The sequence below is a fragment of the Camellia sinensis genome, chromosome 7, assembly GCF_055761805.1.
Source record: "Camellia sinensis isolate YWXY chromosome 7, ASM5576180v1, whole genome shotgun sequence".
NCBI lineage: Eukaryota > Viridiplantae > Streptophyta > Magnoliopsida > Ericales > Theaceae > Camellia > Camellia sinensis.
In genome coordinates this window covers 121137078-121156460 of record NC_138967.1, presented here as the reverse complement: position 1 = coordinate 121156460, position 19383 = coordinate 121137078, and the positions used below count along the sequence as shown (strand labels likewise).

The window sequence follows — 19383 nt, the reverse complement described above, 5'->3', positions numbered from 1 at the left end:
CGAGATTATCACACAAAACTACGGCTAAGAATGCATTCGAACAAAAGGAAGAAAAATTTGGAAAGGCCGGGAACAATTAGGGCTGGTTTGGCATGTTTGAAAAAAGTCAGAAAATCACTATTCTATTTAAGTCACATCATCTTATTTAATTCATATCATCTCTCTAACACATCATTTCAAACTTAATCCAAATCCAATCCATATTTCATAAAAAATCAAAAAATACACTTATTTAGATCATTCCAAACAGCCTCTTAGTTGGAATATTTTTCACATGTACCACATTCGATATGATTGGCCAGTAGTTATTCTCACAAGGCCCCACATGTCTGTTTAGTGATTTCAACTGGTTGAAATATCTATAAAATTGTTTAATTAGATGTTTTAAAAAGAGAAAAAACGAAAGAAAGAAAGATCAGTTTGGTTGGCATATGGAATATCTCTTCTTTTGATGTCTCCATGTGAATTCTCTCTTTTCTTCCTTCCTATTGCTTTTCCAACAATCTTATTTTAATACCTTTTGGAAAAAAAATATCAATGCAATTCATTTTCTGTGTCACAATCCTAGGCGATGGATTTAAATGTCTAGACAAAAGAAGAAAAAGAAAACAAATCACTTGAAAAGGAAGATAAAGAACAAAACAAAATTAAAAAAAAAAAAAAAAAAACGCAAATGAAAAATGAAAAAAAATTCAAGATTGATACATTCAAACCACCACGAAATTGCAGAACTCTACGAAAAAACTTGCCAACCACACATAATTTTTACAGACTCATATAGCCCACAAGAAATGCTTAAAAATCAATAAAAAACAAATCAGATTATTTTGCTTCTTTTCCACATTCAGCATATGCTTAGACTAGATATTTGTTCTGTCCTCTCTTCCACTTTTGGTTCACATACAGAGCATTTTCTTAGTTCAAAGACATGATAACAAATCTCCAAACAATTGAGAAGGGAAGAAGCCTCATCTGTCACCATGACAAGCACAATCGGTTCAAAACTAGGCGGTTCGGGAAAGAGAATTAGAGTTTGTGAGCAAGAAATGGCTCCGGAAATGGCACCAGTTTATGAAATTCAAAGTGTACAAAGAGGAAGAAGGCAAGTGAAAGAGCCAGGAAGAAATTATGTGAAGAGATTGAACATTGGCAGTGTGGTGAGAAGTCCTCAAGCTGTAGCATCTGAGGTTTCCACCACAGGGAAAGAGGTAAACAAGCCATCTTTAAATCTTATGGTGGGCCTTGTTTATTTATTTGTTTCATAAACTCTTACCAATATTGCTTGGTGAGAATATAGCCTTGCATTGCATGTGTTGAGATTTTCTTACCCTTTTTCATGGCCTCGTGGTCATTATTGTCATTTAGAAGAAAAAATATATTTACAAACATAATTTTTACTGATAGTGACATTTTTGTAATTTTGAGTAACAACGATAGATGTTTTACCTTAAAAAATAAAAAACCATACAAAAACATTATTTTGTATAAATTTTTTGTACAAAAATTCTATTTGTGTGCCATTACCCTTTTAAAATGATTAATAATAACCGTAGAGAAAATTTACACACAAATTATCACAAGAGTGATGTGATAATGTCATTTTTGTAAATAAAAATCATCTTTATTGATAAGTAAAAGGTTTACATTGAACCTCATCATTTTAGACAAATATTTTGTATGAATATGCTATTTGTATATCATTACTTTAGAACTTACGCTCCTAGTCAAGGTCAAGGAGCTAATGACATTTCTTAATAGGATTGGACTTCTCTTTAGTTGATTGGATTATCCCATCCAAAAATTAGGAAATGAGTGTATGTCTAGTGAACCCCTCTCATAGTTTTTGAGGATATTTGAGTCTAACATAGAGAAGTCAAATTCTTTTTAATACACTCCCTCAAACTTCTCTTCACAGCTTCCCTATGAGAAAGGAGGTATTTAATGTAACCATAATTTGGTCTTGTGATGTAAATCCTTTATTTCATTGTAAAAGGATAGAAAGTTGGAAACAGGGCACAATTTTCATATATGTGAGGTAGATTAGTGGGAAAATATTTTGAATGTAGGTAGGTAGAATCACCCTCGAGTCAATGGGGCCAAAATGATCACATTGACTGAAAAATGATCACATCGACCGAAATTCGCGGCATCCAGCTCTCTTTTGTTTCAGTGGGTATAAGTGAGAAAAAACAATCAGAAAATCATTCAAAAAATTTAATCCAAAATGATCACATTGACCGAAATTCCGGGCATCCAACTCTCTTTTGTTTTAGTGGGTCTACTAAGGTCTTGTTTGGGAATAGATTTTTTTAGTAACTTTTTAATTTTTTGGTTAAAATGTGATGTAAAAAAAATTAATATATTTGGGATAGCTTTTTGATTTTTTACGAAAAGATGTGCGAAAAATAGAGAGAAAAGAGAATCTTTAACTTTTTGGTATGAATTTTTGATTTTTTGATTTTTTTAGTAACTTTTTAATTTTTTGACTAAAAAAAGTCACTTGCCAAACAAGGCCTAAGTGAGAAAAACAATCAGAAAATAATTCAAAAATTTTCATCAAAGGTCAAGATTTATTCATATATGAGTCTACAACTTTAAATAAACACCATTAATTTGATATTTTGGACACCTTTGGACTTTTCTTTCTATCTTTTTTTTCTTTTTTCTTTTTTTGGGGGGGGGGGGGGGGACCAATAGTCTTTCTGCTTTTGTTTTTGTTTTTGTTTTTTACGATCATCTCCCAGTAAATGACACATCACTTCATGCAAAACATGAGCATTTGGTTCATAAGAAACAAAAAAAAAAAAAAAAAAAAAATGCCATACAAATAAAAATTCATATATAAACCTTTCACTTCAAAAGAAAATATCATTGAAATTGTATGAATTTTAAAAGTGACGCATAATTTAACATTTACAATTGAAGCCTTTAATCAAGAAGATTTATTTTATGGGCTTTCGACAAAGAGATTTATTGTAAGTCTTTAGATAGAAATGTGTTTTAGGATTTACATGAACTCCTTTGACAATGAAATTTGAATCTCTGTACATTTTTTTTGGGACTTTGGACAAAAAAATTAAAGTTTGGGGACCTTTCAAAATCTGAAAACAATATACAGCACTAAAATTTTTATACATAATTTATTTTGAGAATTATGTGGAAGTGACAAACTAATAAATTTTGTTCATAATGATGAGTTTAACATTTTTAAATGAAACTATCATAACAAGACACATCATTCTGTATAATGTTGGATTTTTTGCCCGTGAACCACTTGATGACACATCGTCAGCATGGGTAGTGAGACACTGTTTCAGACCAGGGCCGGCCCTGGCCTAAGGCCCCAAAATTTTGACCAAAAAATAGAGTCTCCAAATTTAGTAAAATGTTATAATCCCAATATATATATATTTTTAATATTAATTTAAAGGGCCTCAAAATATTTTATTGGGTCTATTTAGCCCATATTTATTTATATGTGTAGTTTGACCCATATTTATTAAAATGAAAATATATATTAAAAAAAAAAAGTGTTTGGGCCCAAGAAAAACAATACATATAATATATGAGCCCTAATTTTTTTTTTTTTTACCTTCTTTATCTATTATATTTTAGTGGAATAAATAATTTTGTCCCAATTTTTTTACCTAGATCTTTATCAGTTTTAATTGAATAATTTTTTCCTAATTTTTTTGCCGTAATTTTGTTTCATTAAATTGTTTTGTTTATAATTTTAATGATTATATCCGCAAATAAATTTTTTTGTGACTACGAACAAATAAAAAAGTTATAACTTATTATTTTATTCATGAATTTTTTTTTTTTTCAATGCAAGAGGAGTCCCATTTTTAAAATTCGCCTTAAGCCCCTAAATCTCAAACCCGCCCGTTGCAGACACATTATCCATGGATTATCCATACACTTTAACAAATAATAGACTCACTGGGCACACATCATTTTCCTCTATAGATAACGTTGGAACCATTTATAAAAGAATGTAAGACCACAATAGTAAAGTACCAAACCATAGCATATCTCCATTTCTTCATCATCCATTTGTATTCTCTGACAAAGGCAAAGCTAAAAAAATGCAGGCTCCAACTCTCCTCACGCATCATGAAAAGATGCTAGCAAATTATGTGCCACTCTATGTCATGCTCCCTGTAAGTTCCATAAATCAATAATTTCAATCATAGTAACTAACTCTATACACTGATCTCATCTGATACATCTTTTCTCTTCTTTTTTCTTTATGGCAGTTGGAAGTTATTACAGTTGACAATGTTTTGGAAAACAAAGATGGGCTGAAGAAGAAGCTCAAGGAGCTGAGAGCAGCAGGGGTTGATGGGGTCATGGTGGATGTGTGGTGGGGAATTGTGGAATCCAAGGGTCCAAAACAGTATGATTGGACTGCCTATAGAAGCTTGTTCCAACTTGTTCAAGAGTGTGGACATAGACTACAAGCTATAATGTCATTTCACCAATGTGGTGGCAATGTAGGAGATGCTGTGAACATTCCAATTCCTTCGTGGGTACTTGAGATCGGAGAATCTGACCCAGATATTTTTTACACTAATCGAAGTGGTGACAGGAACAAGGAGTACCTCACCATGGGTGTGGACAATTTGCCTTTCTTTGCAGGCCGAACTGCTGTTGAGGTAACATTTCATTTTTCTACTGGTAACGAAAGCTTGTACACTGCATTATTTGAATTTCTATTGTTGCAACTTTGTATTGCCAATTGGATTGCATTTTCTAAAGACAATGGTGCTCTCCTTATCTCATCTCTTTGCAACATTTCATTTGAAATTGTTAGTAATGGGCGCCCATGTGGCATGACCATTTGAACATAATTTGGATCTTATCCAAATAGGTTTTGAATTAAATTCAAACCTATTTAGGATAACCACTCAAGATATAGATATTATCAGTTTTAACTGATATGGATAAATAATAATAATATAATATATATCTGATATATGGTTATGGGTAACCAAGAGAGAAACAACGTAGGTTTTGTTTCAACCCATAAACTTACTCTCTCCCAAGAAACAACGATCAAGTCATTTGCACTGTGGTTTGTGTGGGTGATATTCACCATTGTAATATCACCCCACTGCTGGGATTGATTGATTAGATTCTAGAAGCACGTGATTTATCCATGAGGTTTTAGATCGAATCAGGTATGATCTAAACATTTTATTCCGCTGCAAGTTTTGTGATCTCTGATTTACATTGGTATCAGAGCCTTTGATGGATATTTTCGTGTTTCCTTTAATCATGTGTTTATTTTTACATGTGTATGGTTACAATATATACATGAATGTTTGTAAAAAAAAAAAAAAAAAAATCTACTTTGATTAGATTAAGAGCATAAATATTTTTTTATGTTCATTAATGTCTTTTTTAAGACCATAAACGGTTTTATTTTGAAAAAGGAGTCCGGCAGTATAAAAATCGGACCAGAAAACACCCGGGAAGGCGGCGCGTGTGATACACGCGCTGTATGACGCCTCCCAGCGGTGCCACGCGCCACCATGCGCAGCCACGCGCCGGATGCCCTGCTGACGCGCCTGCACGCGCCATCACGCGCGCGTCGGCGGCGCTGTCCACGCACGCGCGCCGCGTGCTGGAGCCGAGCGCCGAGCTGAGGGCTGGAGCCGAACGCCGAGCCGCGGCTGAGCCGCGCGCCGAGCCGCTCCTTGAGCCGACTCGCGCCGAGTTGCGCTGAGCGGAGCCGAGCCGAGCTTAGCCGTTTTTCCCGCCTGGCTTGGCTCTAAGGCTCTGTTTGTTTGTTTTTTAATTCTGAATTGCGTTAATTGGCCATAATTTATTCGTTATAGCTTTGTTTTAAGCATGGTTGGTACCCTTAGACTCAGAATTAATTTTTCTACATTCTGTAAAATTTTGAAAATTTTACGAAAATATGTAATATTTTTCCTGTGTTAATAATGTTTTTTTTTGCTTTAAAATGCATCTGGTGTTGCATGATTATTTTTCTGGGGTTGAAATTTTTATTGTGGACTTCTGAAATGTTTTACTATCTACTGGTAATATTGTCTCAGTTTATCAGTTTCTGAATTTTTTATTTCTAATTTTATGTGTGTTTATTAGTTATTTAAAATTCCAGAATATTTCAGAAAAATTCCAGAATATTTCAGGATGATGTACTTTAATTATGGCATAATCTGAATATTGAATACATCATTTTTTTTAGGTTTGTAATATGTTGTAATTAGAGGAGCATGATTATTTATTTATTTATTTATTAGAATTCCATTATTAAATGATATAGCATGAGTTATTTGTAAATTTACATTAAGATGCTATTGTATGGAATTTATCATGCTTTGTATATGCCATAGTCAGTGGGAGGTTATTCGGTTGAGAGAAATCTTTGTAGATTAACTCCCGAAAACCAATATTTTGCGCATAAATTAAACTAAATTTTGGATAATTGTCACCTGTGGCGCAAGAGATGATTACGAGCATAGCGGATTTTCGATCTTGCGACTTGTGTAATATTGTCACTATTTAATTTAGATTTTTGCGGCAAAATTATATTATGCTAATCAAATTAATCCCAATGCGAATTTCTCTCTAAATTGATTTAGCTTATGGAAGTTAATTTGGTTGACCTAGACTTAGTAGAGATGTTCAAAAGTGAACAAACTAATCCCATTCTTTAGATGAGCAAAAGTCTTGGAGACTTTAGGTCAAACCTTAATTGAGCCAAAGTAAGGAAACATGACTCAAAGTCGTCGTGGTTTTGTTGCCTTGTTCGGCACAATAAAAACTAATGTGTGCGCTATAGTTAGCGGCACGCTACATAGTTTTGGTTGGCGAGTTTTGGAGTTATGAAATTAGTAAGCCCTCAATAGATCAGTATATGATCTTGACTAATGAGCTGCGCGGATTGACTTTGTAATTTGATTTATAAATAATGTTACATCATTGGATGAAGTAACATTCAAGAGTCACGTCATCCTAAAAATGCGAGCTTAAATAAATTAGTCATTAAGTGTAAGACGAGTAGCCAGTATGAGCAGTGTTTTGCTCTCTACCCAATTATTGGGAGTTGGATGGAGCAAAATTTCATGCACTATAATAGTGTGTGTACGGGGAGGAAAATAATTCTCCTCGTATAATCCTGTTGACCAAGTCTACGCTCCTCCGTACGACGTCGCTTTATCACCTGAAAACACAAACGTGAGCTAGCCGGCGGGTGTGTGCCGGAAACCTCTCCGATGCCTAAGTCAGTAAGCTTGACAAATAGACAAAGTTTATGTTCTCAGAAAGAATTGTGTTCAATTACCTCCTCCAAGGTGATGCTTGTGAGCTTTTATAAGTTTCCCGTGGCACAATCCTGGTAGGACTTGTGTTTCTCCATGCAGAGTCCTCCTAGGATTCATTCTCCTAAGGATAATGCTTATCCTTTTACACCCTCCTCCACTGCTTAAACCAAGTGGGATGGTTTTCTCCATAGCCGAATTACCACACGACCGAAATAACACTGGCTATGCTGAGCCACAGAGAAGGCCGAACTATCCTTAGCTCGGTCTTCTCCTTCAACTCATTACTTCGGCTGCCCTTGTTCAACCTTGGTGTGCTTAGATCAAACTTCCAAGTAACAAGTTCTGATCGCCTTAACCAGAGTGTGTCACGACCGGACTAATTCCGAAACCGGTCTTCCCAGAACATACTGCGACCGGACTAACTCTAAGACCGGCCCTACTCCGAGTTGTCTCTGGACCGGAGTATCCTTACTCTTCCTTGGGCCGAAGCAACTATCTCTTCTTGAGCCGGAATAAACTCACCTCCTTGGGCCGAAGTAACTCTGTCTCCCCAAGGCCGGAGTAACCTTGCCCTCTAGGCCGGAGTATTCAGTACGGTCTTTTTACCTAGTCCTCTGCGTTTTGGGCCTCAAAACCCAACTCGAAGCTCGGCCCAATTTTTCCCAAAAATTACCCTCTCAGTGTGCGTTGAAGTATCACTTGAAGATTAAAAGATTAGCGCTTAGTAGCAGCAAAATCTATTAACACTAAGTGAAAAGATTAGCGCCAAGTGGCTGCAAAATCTATTAGCATTGCTAACTTGTCTAAGTCTGGACACTTTGTTTCCACACTTAAGTGTGAGACATGGATGAGGTGCTTCTTTGTGTGATTCCTTTACTAGGCTAACGTTTTGAATAACATTTACCACTAAGCGCAAACGTTGCAGCATAGTAATGAAAAGGTCAAGGCTGACAAGGTTGTTATGACTCTAAGAATTTGACGCATGGCTCGTGAGAGCAAGAGCATTGTGTTGAATTAGACTATTTAGCCTAATTCGCGCTTAAGTTACTTCAGGAGCTGTCATAGTTGATAGCTTATTCTCTCCTTCTTGTGGATAGTAGAATTAATTGCAAGTAACTATGAAGCGAGAAATAGATATGGCAAGAGGAGTATCGTCATCTTTCAACTAGATGTATTAAAGTGTATGGAGAATAAAATTGACTTGAAGGTGCAGGGGATTAGCACTTACTAGTTAAATTTGCGACTTAGGCGCAGTTGATATCTCCATGACATCTTTTTATGATCTAATGAAAATGAATTAGTCCTGAGTCATTACCTAGTTGGGCCTAAACCTTTTAAACTTATCTTTGAGAACTCACACATTAAGATGATTGGAATTAGTTTATGACATTGGTCATGAACCAGTGGCTTATTATACTTAATCACATTAATGAGATGATGACACGATGGTTTGAGTAGGCCTTCTCGGGCCCACTCGCTTATGACATCCTGCTCTCATGTGAATGTGTAACTTTGTTCGCAATGGGTGCGCACAAGTGAGTAGGAAAGCCGTAGAAGGTCATTTGTTTTGGCGCATTTAGTCCACTATGATATTTGTGACTAGATATGTGTAAGGGTATGATAGCTAAGTCTCAATCTCGACATATTTATAGATCACGATACGCATCTGAGTCAAGACTATTTGATCTCCCATAAGTCAAAAGTTTTGAGACGATTTTTGACATTGCACATATGAGGTCGAGATTAATTAGATAACAGCTTTCATGTTTTTAGTTTTGACCAAGGTGGCGAGTATCTATTTGAGTTATTTTTTTTAGAAAACTCTGTGAAGAGAGATGGATGCTTAGAAAATTGATTATTCCTAGTACTCAACAACACAATTGTGTAGTAGAGATAAGGAATTAAATATTGTTAATGTTAGGTGGATAATGGCGCAAAATATTTCCCAATTGAAAATTGCACTAGTTTGTTGCCTATATCCCTAACTAAGAGCCCTCCATATCAGATTTTACACTCCAATTTTGAGTAATAGGTTAGTGGAGAGCCATCTATGGGCGATCTGTAACCGTTAAGCAGCTTATCTTTATGTTACTTCTCATAAGATTGTGAAGTTAAGACCTGGGGTTCTATAGCGCATTATTGTATGCTGTCTTGTAAACACAAAGGGTCGTATAGCGCATTATTGTATGCGGTCATGCAAATCCTCCGGGTCATGTACATATAGGTAAGCAGCTTTGTGGTAGTGTAACTAAGTCACATAAAGTTTTATTAGTAAAGGTGACGTGAATAGAGTTTTTTGGAACTCTATAAGATGGAGAATTCCAAGCATAGCGCTCTATGTAGCCTAGTTGAGAATGAAAAGAAATTTCTAATATCCTAGGGACAGTGGGAGCGATGTGTCTACTAATGGATTACTCCATTAGAGCAGAATACTCTACATTCTTAGTTGCGTGGTAGCAAATGTGAAAATTTTCCACGTCATCACTGGGTGATTGAGAGGGAAACATTTATGATTGCTCCGCAAGATGATAAAGAGCCTAGGATAATGCCAAAGGCTCTAGTCCCCTGTTTTTAGAAAGTGGATCAATGTTGCGCAGTTTAAGACAAAGTCTTTGAGGATTAACCATTTTTATAATTTGGTTGACTTTCCATTATGACGCAAAACTGTTACAAAGTTATGCGTAATTTGGATAGTCATTGTTGAGGCATAAGGCTCGCTAGATACCGAATGGTCGCACCATTGAGGAAAGTGTAGACCATGAGAAGACTTCCTCCTGGGGAGTGAGGTTATTTTGACTTAGGCTATAATTGACATAAGTTCGGAACATTGATTTGTGGACATTGTGACCTGATTTCTCATTAGAGAATTGGATAAGTAGATCCGTAGGGATTTACCTTCTGCTTTTATAGTGAAAAGTTAGGAGCGCAAAAAGGTTGCTGGTTCCAATAAATCTTTTACAACCTAAAGCAGTTATCCAAACAGTGGTTCTTAGATTTGGTCAAGCCATGATAGGCCAACGATGATCAATGAAGACCACTGAGGCATGATCAATGGTCCAAAAGAAGTTTTTCCTTACTTAGTCATTATGAGCCAGGAATTTATAAGGTTGTCGCCACCTAGGGTGGGCAGTCCTCTATTTTAGATATGATGGACATGGGTGATGTAATTTATATGCTCGGATGTACGATCCTTAGGGATTGTTTTAGGAAAATTCTCGGTCTGTCTTCGATGACTTACATAGAGAATATCTTAGAATGATTCTAGATGCAAAATTGCAAATCCATTGACTTACCTATCGGTAAAAGCCAGAGCCTTAGCTATTGAGTGAATCCTCAGATTGTCTTTGGGAGAAACAGATGACCTATATTCCTTGATCTTTTCTTTGTTGTGGGAGCCTAAAGTACGCTATGTGGGCGTATTCGGCATGATAAGTGTTATCTTTGATAAATGGTTAATTGAGTTGTTTAGACATTGACCTTGCTCATTAGACTGTGGATAAAATGCTTTTTTAGAAGCATATTAATTTGCTCATTGTAAAATTCAATGCGCTGGTTGGGCGCATCTGCGCTAGTTGGGCGCATTTAGAATGAACGCAAATTGGTCACCAAAAATATCTTTAGAGAGGTTATTGCGTAAGAGGTAGTGATCTTAAATCATTTCATGTGAGGCGCACATGGTGGATTCCGTTGTATATACTTATCGCAAGAGGTGCTGATAAGGCTTATGTTTGGAATCTATAATTGCGCAAGTTGTGGTCAATTTTTTTTTAAAATCGATCACTTATTTTGAGATGATGGGATGTTGACACTATTACGGTTTGTGTCATAATGATTAGCAAATGATGATGTCAGCAGGCAAGATTGGCTCACTCACACGAGCAATCGCCCTTGACGCTTGGGAGCGAGCAAGGATGAGACTGGTGGTTTATTTTATTTGGAGCTAAGAGAGGCTTAAATCATCCACTATGTATGTCGCCTTGGTTATAACCAAGATGAGGTCGTGTTAAGGACCAAACATGGATGTTAGTACCCACTTTCCATGTTGTGCCTGTTATGATTAGCCAGATATGAGATCTCATTTGGCGCCTAGAAGGCGAGCAAATAGAGAATTCGGGTTAGGCGCTAGAAAGCGACTAGACTAATATCTGTACGGTGTATCGAGTATGACATCACTCTTTATGGAAGAGTTACTCCACCGTAACATGTATTCATACTATATGTGCTTGGCGACCGAGTAATGAGGTGAGAGAATGGATCCCTGCTTCCTCACCGTGTGAGTCTTACGTGTCATTATTGATATGACTTTCATTTATGTACCCTTTTGTGACTTTTGACTAGTCATAAGGTAAGGGGTTGATGTTCTGCTACTTTGGTATGTTGCCTGCGGTCATGCATGATTCGGCCTTAAGGGACATCACTGGGAAAGCGGTCAATCCTAAACTAAATGGCATGAGTGCAAAGGGAAGATCATCTAGTATTACACCACTGTTGTATATTCACTGCCGGCAACTCACATCGCTCTGTATGAGAGGCGAATTGAGTGTGAATATATTGCAAGAATTGAGAGGGTCAAACATGCTCTTTTTTGAGAGATTAGAGATGTTTTTTGGACCGGTGTAATTAGATGGGTCTGGGGTATATGAGACACTATTTCTGTTCTTTTTGGGTTGATGTCTCTATGCTGGCTCATTTTGAGTTTCTAGTATAGAGCTCCCACATGCAGGTGTTCTCAGCAGTCGCACGGTGCAGTGGCTAGTATGAGATTGTTTATTTTTGGGAGATTGAGACAGAGATGTGGCAGTGTCATGCCAACTCATGTGCGAGTGGGAGATGTTAGTAATGGGCGCCCATGTGGCATGACCATTTGAACATAATTTGGATCTTATCCAAATAGGTTTTGAATTAAATTCAAACCTATTTAGGATAACCACTCAGGATATAGATATTATCAGTTTTAACTGATATGGATAAATAATAATAATATAATATATATCTGATATATGGTTATGGGTAACCAAGAGAGAAACAACGTAAGTTTTGTTTCAACCCATAAACTTACTCTCTCCCAAGAAACAACGATCAAGTCATTTGCACTGTGGTTTGTGTGGGTGATATTCACCATTGTAATATCACCCCACTGCTGGGATTGATTGATTAGATTATGGAAGCACGTGATTTATCCATGAGGTTTTAGATCGAATCAAGTATGATCTAAACATTTTATTCCGCTGCAAGTTTTGTGATCTCTGATTTACAGAAATGGTTAGAGTAGTTTTTTTTTTACAATTGGTTGAGGAGTAATACGGCAAGAGAAAACTGTCGCGTAGTGATATGACTCGAGCAAGGCATAAAAAGACCACATCATCCACCATCCTCTGTTAAAACCTACCACTACACCTACTCCACCCACTTCACCTACTCCACCTACTACTTCACCTACTACATACCTACCTCCTCTAATCTTCTATATATAGGACTCATTGTAAACATAACATACATCAATTAATAATACATCAATTTTAACATGGTATCAGAGCAGGTTTAGAACCTAGTATTTTTCGCTTCACCGGCGGGCGGCAACCTCACCTTAGCCGTCCGCCGGACCTCAACCTAGTCCGCTAGAATTTTCTACACATACCTACACTCGTCTTCATACTTGTCACCAAATTAGGGTTTCGAATCTCTTCCAAATGGCTTCTTCAATCCAAGGCTTAGTCCCGGCCTTTTTCGGACTCCGTTCTCGCGCTTCTTCGCATTCTTCTTCTGCTACTTACGCCAAGGAAATGGAGAGACTCTCTGCTAAGGAGTCTCTACTTCTCGCTTTTAAAGATTCTGGGGGATTCGCAGCAGTAGTTTCTGGAAAGACTACAGATCTGCAGCATGCTCCTCTTTCAAATTGTCTTTATGCACGCCTATCTCACTTCTTCGTTTTCAGAGATATTTCAGATTGAGTGGGTGTTTTATCAGCTGGTCTCGGTGCCACCTTCTTTTCAGTATGCAATGATGCACTATCATTTAAATTCCCACCTTTGGTTTACATGGATATGGGTTCTCCTCAATAAATTATTCTTCTTTCCCACAAATCCCACCAAACTTGTCTCCACCATCAACATCTTTCTTTTTATTTTTATTCAATGGGCTGATAATTGATTATAAATTATTCTTCTTTCCCACAAATCCCACCAAACTTGTCTCCACCATCAACGTCTTTCTTTTTATTTTTATTCAATGGGCTGATAATTGATTATGTTGAAAGCATCCCCACTCTCCCAATCCCCCCACTCATTCTCTCTCTCCTATTTCTACTTTCCAACCCACCATTTTTTTTTTAATATTTCAACCCACTTGGGCATCTCTCTTCCCGTGGTCCCATCTTTTTTAATATTTCCACCCATTTTTTTTTTTAATATTTCAACCAACTCCACTTGCCATAATGATGCTGTCCATGCCTTGGATCCTATTCTTTTTCTTATTATAACAATGCAAAAAAAAAAAAAAAAAAAAAAAACATTCCTTCCAGTTGATTTTTCTGCCTTACCACACCTCCCATTCGAGTTTGCAAAACACACTTGTTTTATTCATATCAGGGGCTCACCCCGATCACCATTTTACACCACACAAAAAAAAAAAAAAAAAACAAAAACAAAAAACCAACACAAATCGAAACAGTGGGATTTTTCTTCTCTACTCTGCCGCCGGTCTCTTCTTCTTGCCTCCGTCCTGAGCGGCCCTGGATGGTGCTGCCTCCGTGTTTCCCGCGCCGCCGAGCACGTTCACTCCCTCCTGCTCCTCCACTGCAGCATATGGCGGCCCTCCAAATCGGAACATCACGGTGGCCTTCCGCTTCAGCTCCTTGTTTTCCGCCTTTAGCACACTTATCTCTGCTCGCGTATCCTTATACATGCACTGGAGCAGAGCCAGCTGGGCGCTTAACTGCTGCACCTCATTTGTCCTACTCTGAAGCCGATGCGACAAGTTTGTGACCGCCGTCATGGTCTCCACACATGACTTCAATGTATACTGATTGGCCTCAATATCCGTTTGCACTGCCATTTTTTGCTCCACCGACCGCATCGGAAAGTTCAACGGCGCAAAACCAGAGGTGTTTGGTTGAGGTTCACGGGCCATCGCACCAGTTATCTCTCTTGTTGACTCGTTGAGGTCTGGAAAGAGAGTGAGCAGACCACGGGAAGACGAGACCATTTTTCTGGGCTACAGGGTGTTACAAAGTTTCTCTCTCCGAAAACGCAGAGTTTTTCAGAGAAGGGTTGGATCCAGAGTATTTACAGAGTGTTTCAGAATGACAATGTTCAGAGGTTTCAGCTTGGTTTGGTTTCCACAGCCTCCGCATTGGTTTATATCGACACTGACGACGCGGCCGACACGCCGCTCTGTCGCTCACGTGCCTCGCCGCGTCTCCGACTCACCTTTTGATGGCTCGACGCTTTCTGTCGGGCACAACTTTTGATGAAGTGGGCGCGCCTTTTGAGGGCGCGACTTTTGAGGGCTCGATATCTATATCCATGTATATATATATTTGGGCAGCCTATATACACCATCATACAATGTATTTTCCAACGGTCCGACATGACCCCATAAACTGTCCCGACATTTGATTCCGGTTAGCTTCTCCATCAGTCCGGTGTGACCTCGTCAACTATCCAGACTTTATCTGCTACAACGGTCTGCCACAACCATCCAGTGTCCTCTACAACGTTATGACACAACCATCCAGTATCCTCTACAACGTTATGACACACCCATCCAGTGTCCTCTACATCGTTATGACACAACCATCCAGTGTCCTCTACAACGTTATGACACAACCATCCAGTGTCTTCACCACCGGTCTGATACGACCATACAGCGTCTCCTATCCTCTTTTATTTATGTATTAGTCTATTTTTGTTTTGTTACTCTCTCCAAACTCAAGTTGGTTAGTTCCTATCCCCCTTGAGTTTGCGGGGGCTGTTAAAACCTACCAAAACCTACCACTACACCTACTCCACCCACTTCACCTACTCCACCTACTGCTCCACCTACTACATACCTACCTCCTCTAATCTTCTATATATAGGACTCATTGTAAACATAACATACATCAATTAATAATACATCAATTGCCATATTTATTTTTTTATTTTTTTCCTGCAATAACGAAAGCAATGTCGTTTTGAGTAGGAATTTTTTTTAAAAAAAATTGCATTACGTTGACATTATTTAATTTTAATTTTAAATTTGAACCATTAGACAATATTTTTGCAGACTATCTTGTTGCAGAGAAATGGTAGTAAAGATCCAAGTTCACCGGGCCAAGCCCTAGTCTGCCCCTTGCTAAAACATAGTGTGGGGCCCACAAGCGCATGTTAGTGTCTATATTCGGTTCTATGCAACATTCCTGTGTTTCTAGCATTAGTGGGTAGTATTCCCCTTCATTCTCCATTCTCTAAACCAATCTTTGGTAGCCAATCTGCTACAACACACCAACCATATGATAAAAGCACTGAACCAAACAATGTTGTGATGTGCCATATTTTATCCTTGTTTCTTCCCATGCTGATTTAATTGAGTCAATCCCTGTTGAGGACAAAGTCCAAATTACTCCATCAAATTTGGTTATCAAAGGGATAAAGGAGTTGGCAGTGTTGGAAATTATATTTCTTTGCCTTTGGCCATTTCTAAAAACCCCTTTGTGCCTTACTAGAAAATATTTGCTCTTATGTTGGCTTTCATAACCCATCCCCTTTCACATTTTAGAATGCATGCAATTTTTCATTGAATTTTTTCTTCAGTCTGTAAGGCTCTTAAGATTCCTTCAATATCTTTTATCACCTTGTAGGGGAGTATGAAAAGATGGCTCAAATACACTTGTATGTTGAACAACAAAGATTGAAACAAACTCAAATGTCATTATGTTTTTAATAGAATCTCAATGAGTTCATTTGGCATGACAGCTTCAACCAAACCTATGTATCATGATTCATGAGCATATTCATCTAAAACAATATCACTTTGTAAGAAGTATTCAATCAATACTGTCCTTTCCATTTCTTATTATCACTTTCTTCTTTTTCCATTTCACAATTACTCTATTCTAAACTACAATCTAAATAAAGGTAATACAAATATATGCTAGGTTAGAGTACTCAAGTAGTTAAAGATGGCAACACACTGACATAAACAAAGATGGTTTATGGCCATGTCAAGTTAAGATTGTTGCTTTGATGTGTTTAGATCTACAGTGACTACATGAAGAGCTTCAGAGAGAACATGTCAGACTTCCTAGAAGCTGGACTCATAATTGACATTGAAGTAGGGCTCGGACCTGCAGGGGAACTCAGATACCCCTCTTACCCACAAAATCAAGGGTGGGTTTTTCCCGGCATTGGAGAATTTCAGGTTAAATTTGATGATCTTATGAACTGCCCATCCACTACTAGCTTAATAAACTAAATTTCTTCCTAGTTAACACCTCGGAAATTTAAAATATTTTACTAAAGCATTATTGCAGTGCTATGACAAATATCTTAAAGCAAAATTCAAGGAGGCTGCAACAAATGCTGGGCATCCTGAATGGAACGTGCCACACAATGCAGGAGAATATAACGACACACCTGAATCAACAGAGTTCTTTAAACCAAACGGGACATACATTACTGAAGAAGGGAAGTTCTTCTTGACTTGGTATTCTGACAAGCTACTGAGCCATGGTGATCAAATCCTTGATGAAGCCAATAAAGCTTTCCTCGGCTGTAAAGTCAAGTTAGCTGCTAAAGTAAATGTCACAACATTTATCAATAATTACCATTTTTTTTTTCCCATCAAACAATAAACATTTCATTGCGAGTACAGGTGTCGGGAATCCATTGGTGGTATAAAGACGACAGTCATGCTGCAGAGCTGACTTCAGGATTCTACAACTTGAACGATAGAGATGGTTATCGACCCATAGCAAGGATGATTTCTAGGCATTATGCGATTTTGAATTTCACGTGCCTTGAGATGAGGGACTCTGAGCAAAGCGCTGATGCTAAAAGTGGACCTCAAGAACTTGTTCAGCAGGTAAATCAAGAAAGGAAAATATATATATATATTGTGAAAATAGGATATGTAAAATTTATGTATATACATATACGACACATATAAAACAATTGAGTGTACAGGTCTTGAGTGGAGGGTGGAGAGAGAACATTGAAGTTGCGGGTGAAAATGCACTTCCAATATATGATCGCACAGCTTATAATCAAATTCTTCTGAACGCTAGGCCAAATGGTGTTAACAGAGATGGCAATCCAAATTTGAGAATGTATGCAGTGACATATCTTCGTTTATCAGATGATCTATTGGACTGGAAGAATTTTAAGATATTCAAGACTTTCGTGAAGAAAATGCACGCTGATCAGGTACATGACTGCCAATAAAAGCTCAAAAAATGTACTAATTGCCTGAACTGTGAAAGTGATAAAAAAAAAACTCATATATTTTCTTCAATTTCATTCTTTTTCTGCTTAGGATTTCTGTGAAGATCCAAGAAAGTACAACAATCATGTAGGTCCATTGGAGCGGTCAAAACCAAGAATTCCAATTGAGGACCTTTTGGAAGCAACTGAGCCAATGGAGCCATACCCATTTGACAAAGAAACAGACATGAGTGTTGGTGGTGCACTTGCTGATTTGTTGGATAATTTGATTGCTAAGATCACCTCTATATTTAAGTAAGATTTGGGATTGAGGCTCAAATGCAAGTTCTTGTCTTGTGTATTTCCTATTTGTAATTCAAGTTTCTTCAAGGTTGTCAGTGATGGTGTATGCTGCGACTTTTATATTGGAATTTCAAATACAGAATGTTGCCAAGTAATCAGACTGCATGAATCAATGTATTTCAATGGAGTATCTGCTCAAAACATGGAAAATAAAAAGATTGATTGTATTGATTGAATGAGTTTAAGAATTTAATTGGCATACAATAAATTAAACAATATTAACAAGACAATATTGAGAAGACGCTATTATTTGTTTTAAAGAAAGGTTAATTTTACTTTCATTTCCTACCAACTAGGGATATCCGCACCCAATCACAAAAATGTGTAATTTTATCATAATATTTGGTAACATTAATCATAAAATGCGTAATCTCGTCACAAATTAGCATAATAAAATGTTCAAAATTTTGTACTTGATGTTGCAAAACTTTGTGGCTTTGTTACCAAATTTTTTGTTACAACAATTTGTGGTAATGTTACGCATTTTGTAATTGATGTTACGAAATTTCATAGTAAAATTACATATTTTATGATAAGGTACTTATGGTATACACTTTAAAAAAGTGCACAGTGCATACCATAGCATACTATTTTTTCATTTTGCAATTATTAATTTTATTTATTTAGTCCTTAGAGTTTTTCGTTTCAATTCATGTAGGTTGTCTAAATCTGTAACTATTGAAACTTTTAATACATAAAAAAAGTCATTTTAAAATTTGGACGAGAGAAGAGATAGAGAATAAAGGAATGAAGAGATAGAGAAGGAAGGAGTGGAGAAGAAGATGGATGTTTGGTAGTAGAGTGTGAGTTGTTTATTAATAATGTGAATAGGATGAAAAGTGTTTGGTTATTATGATGTAACCTTTTCAAATTATAATATTCTTTGTCGGGTGAATTACACACCCCTCCTTTAGATTTGATATAGTTATACTAATATCTTATTTAGGTCAAGTTTGACTACAACAAAATAACATCACATCACTTCACTACTTTTCTACACATTTTTTCATAAAAAGATAAAAAGTGCACTTATTTATGTCATTCCAAACAACCCCTTAGTATAATTAAAATGACAGAAACTAATGTCAATAATGTGTAGACACTAAAATAAACAAATATAAACATATATTTTAATAATAAATAAATGATAAAATAATTTTGTTTTTCATTTATACTACTAATGAATTATTGACAAAAATGATTCCCTAAGGTAATGTTTGGTTCATTAGAATATAATAGAATGAAATGATCATTCTATTAAATTGTCCATTCCCTTGTTTGGATGACTAAAAAAATAATAAAAAATATATTACATATAGAATCAT

General features: G+C 36.8%; 1 protein-coding gene across 1 annotated transcript; it reads left to right on the top strand.

Annotated features, from left to right (window-relative positions):
* Window positions 1-804: 804 nt before the first annotated feature.
* On the top strand, window positions 805-18234 carry BAM5 (beta-amylase 5). Its single transcript, XM_082879200.1, has 8 exons — window positions 805-1208; window positions 4095-4163; window positions 4260-4658; window positions 16530-16694; window positions 16807-17070; window positions 17148-17357; window positions 17459-17698; window positions 17808-18234. The coding sequence occupies exons 1-8, from the start codon at window positions 981-983 to the stop codon at window positions 18012-18014; spliced, it is 1782 nt and encodes a 593-aa protein (XP_082735326.1). The 5' UTR covers window positions 805-980; the 3' UTR covers window positions 18015-18234.
* The last annotated feature ends 1149 nt before the right edge of the window (window positions 18235-19383 follow it).

What these genes read in the sequence shown, in the direction of transcription:
- BAM5 (XM_082879200.1), top strand. Translation starts at nt 981, where the DNA reads ATGACAAGCACAATCGGTTCAAAACTAGGCGGTTCGGGAAAGAGAATT. An exon ending in CCGGCATTGGAGAATTTCAG is followed by an intron (nt 16,695 to 16,806) that starts GTTAAATTTGAT and finishes GCATTATTGCAG; the next exon opens with TGCTATGACAAATATCTTAA. An exon ending in AGAAAATGCACGCTGATCAG is followed by an intron (nt 17,699 to 17,807) that starts GTACATGACTGC and finishes TTTTCTGCTTAG; the next exon opens with GATTTCTGTGAAGATCCAAG.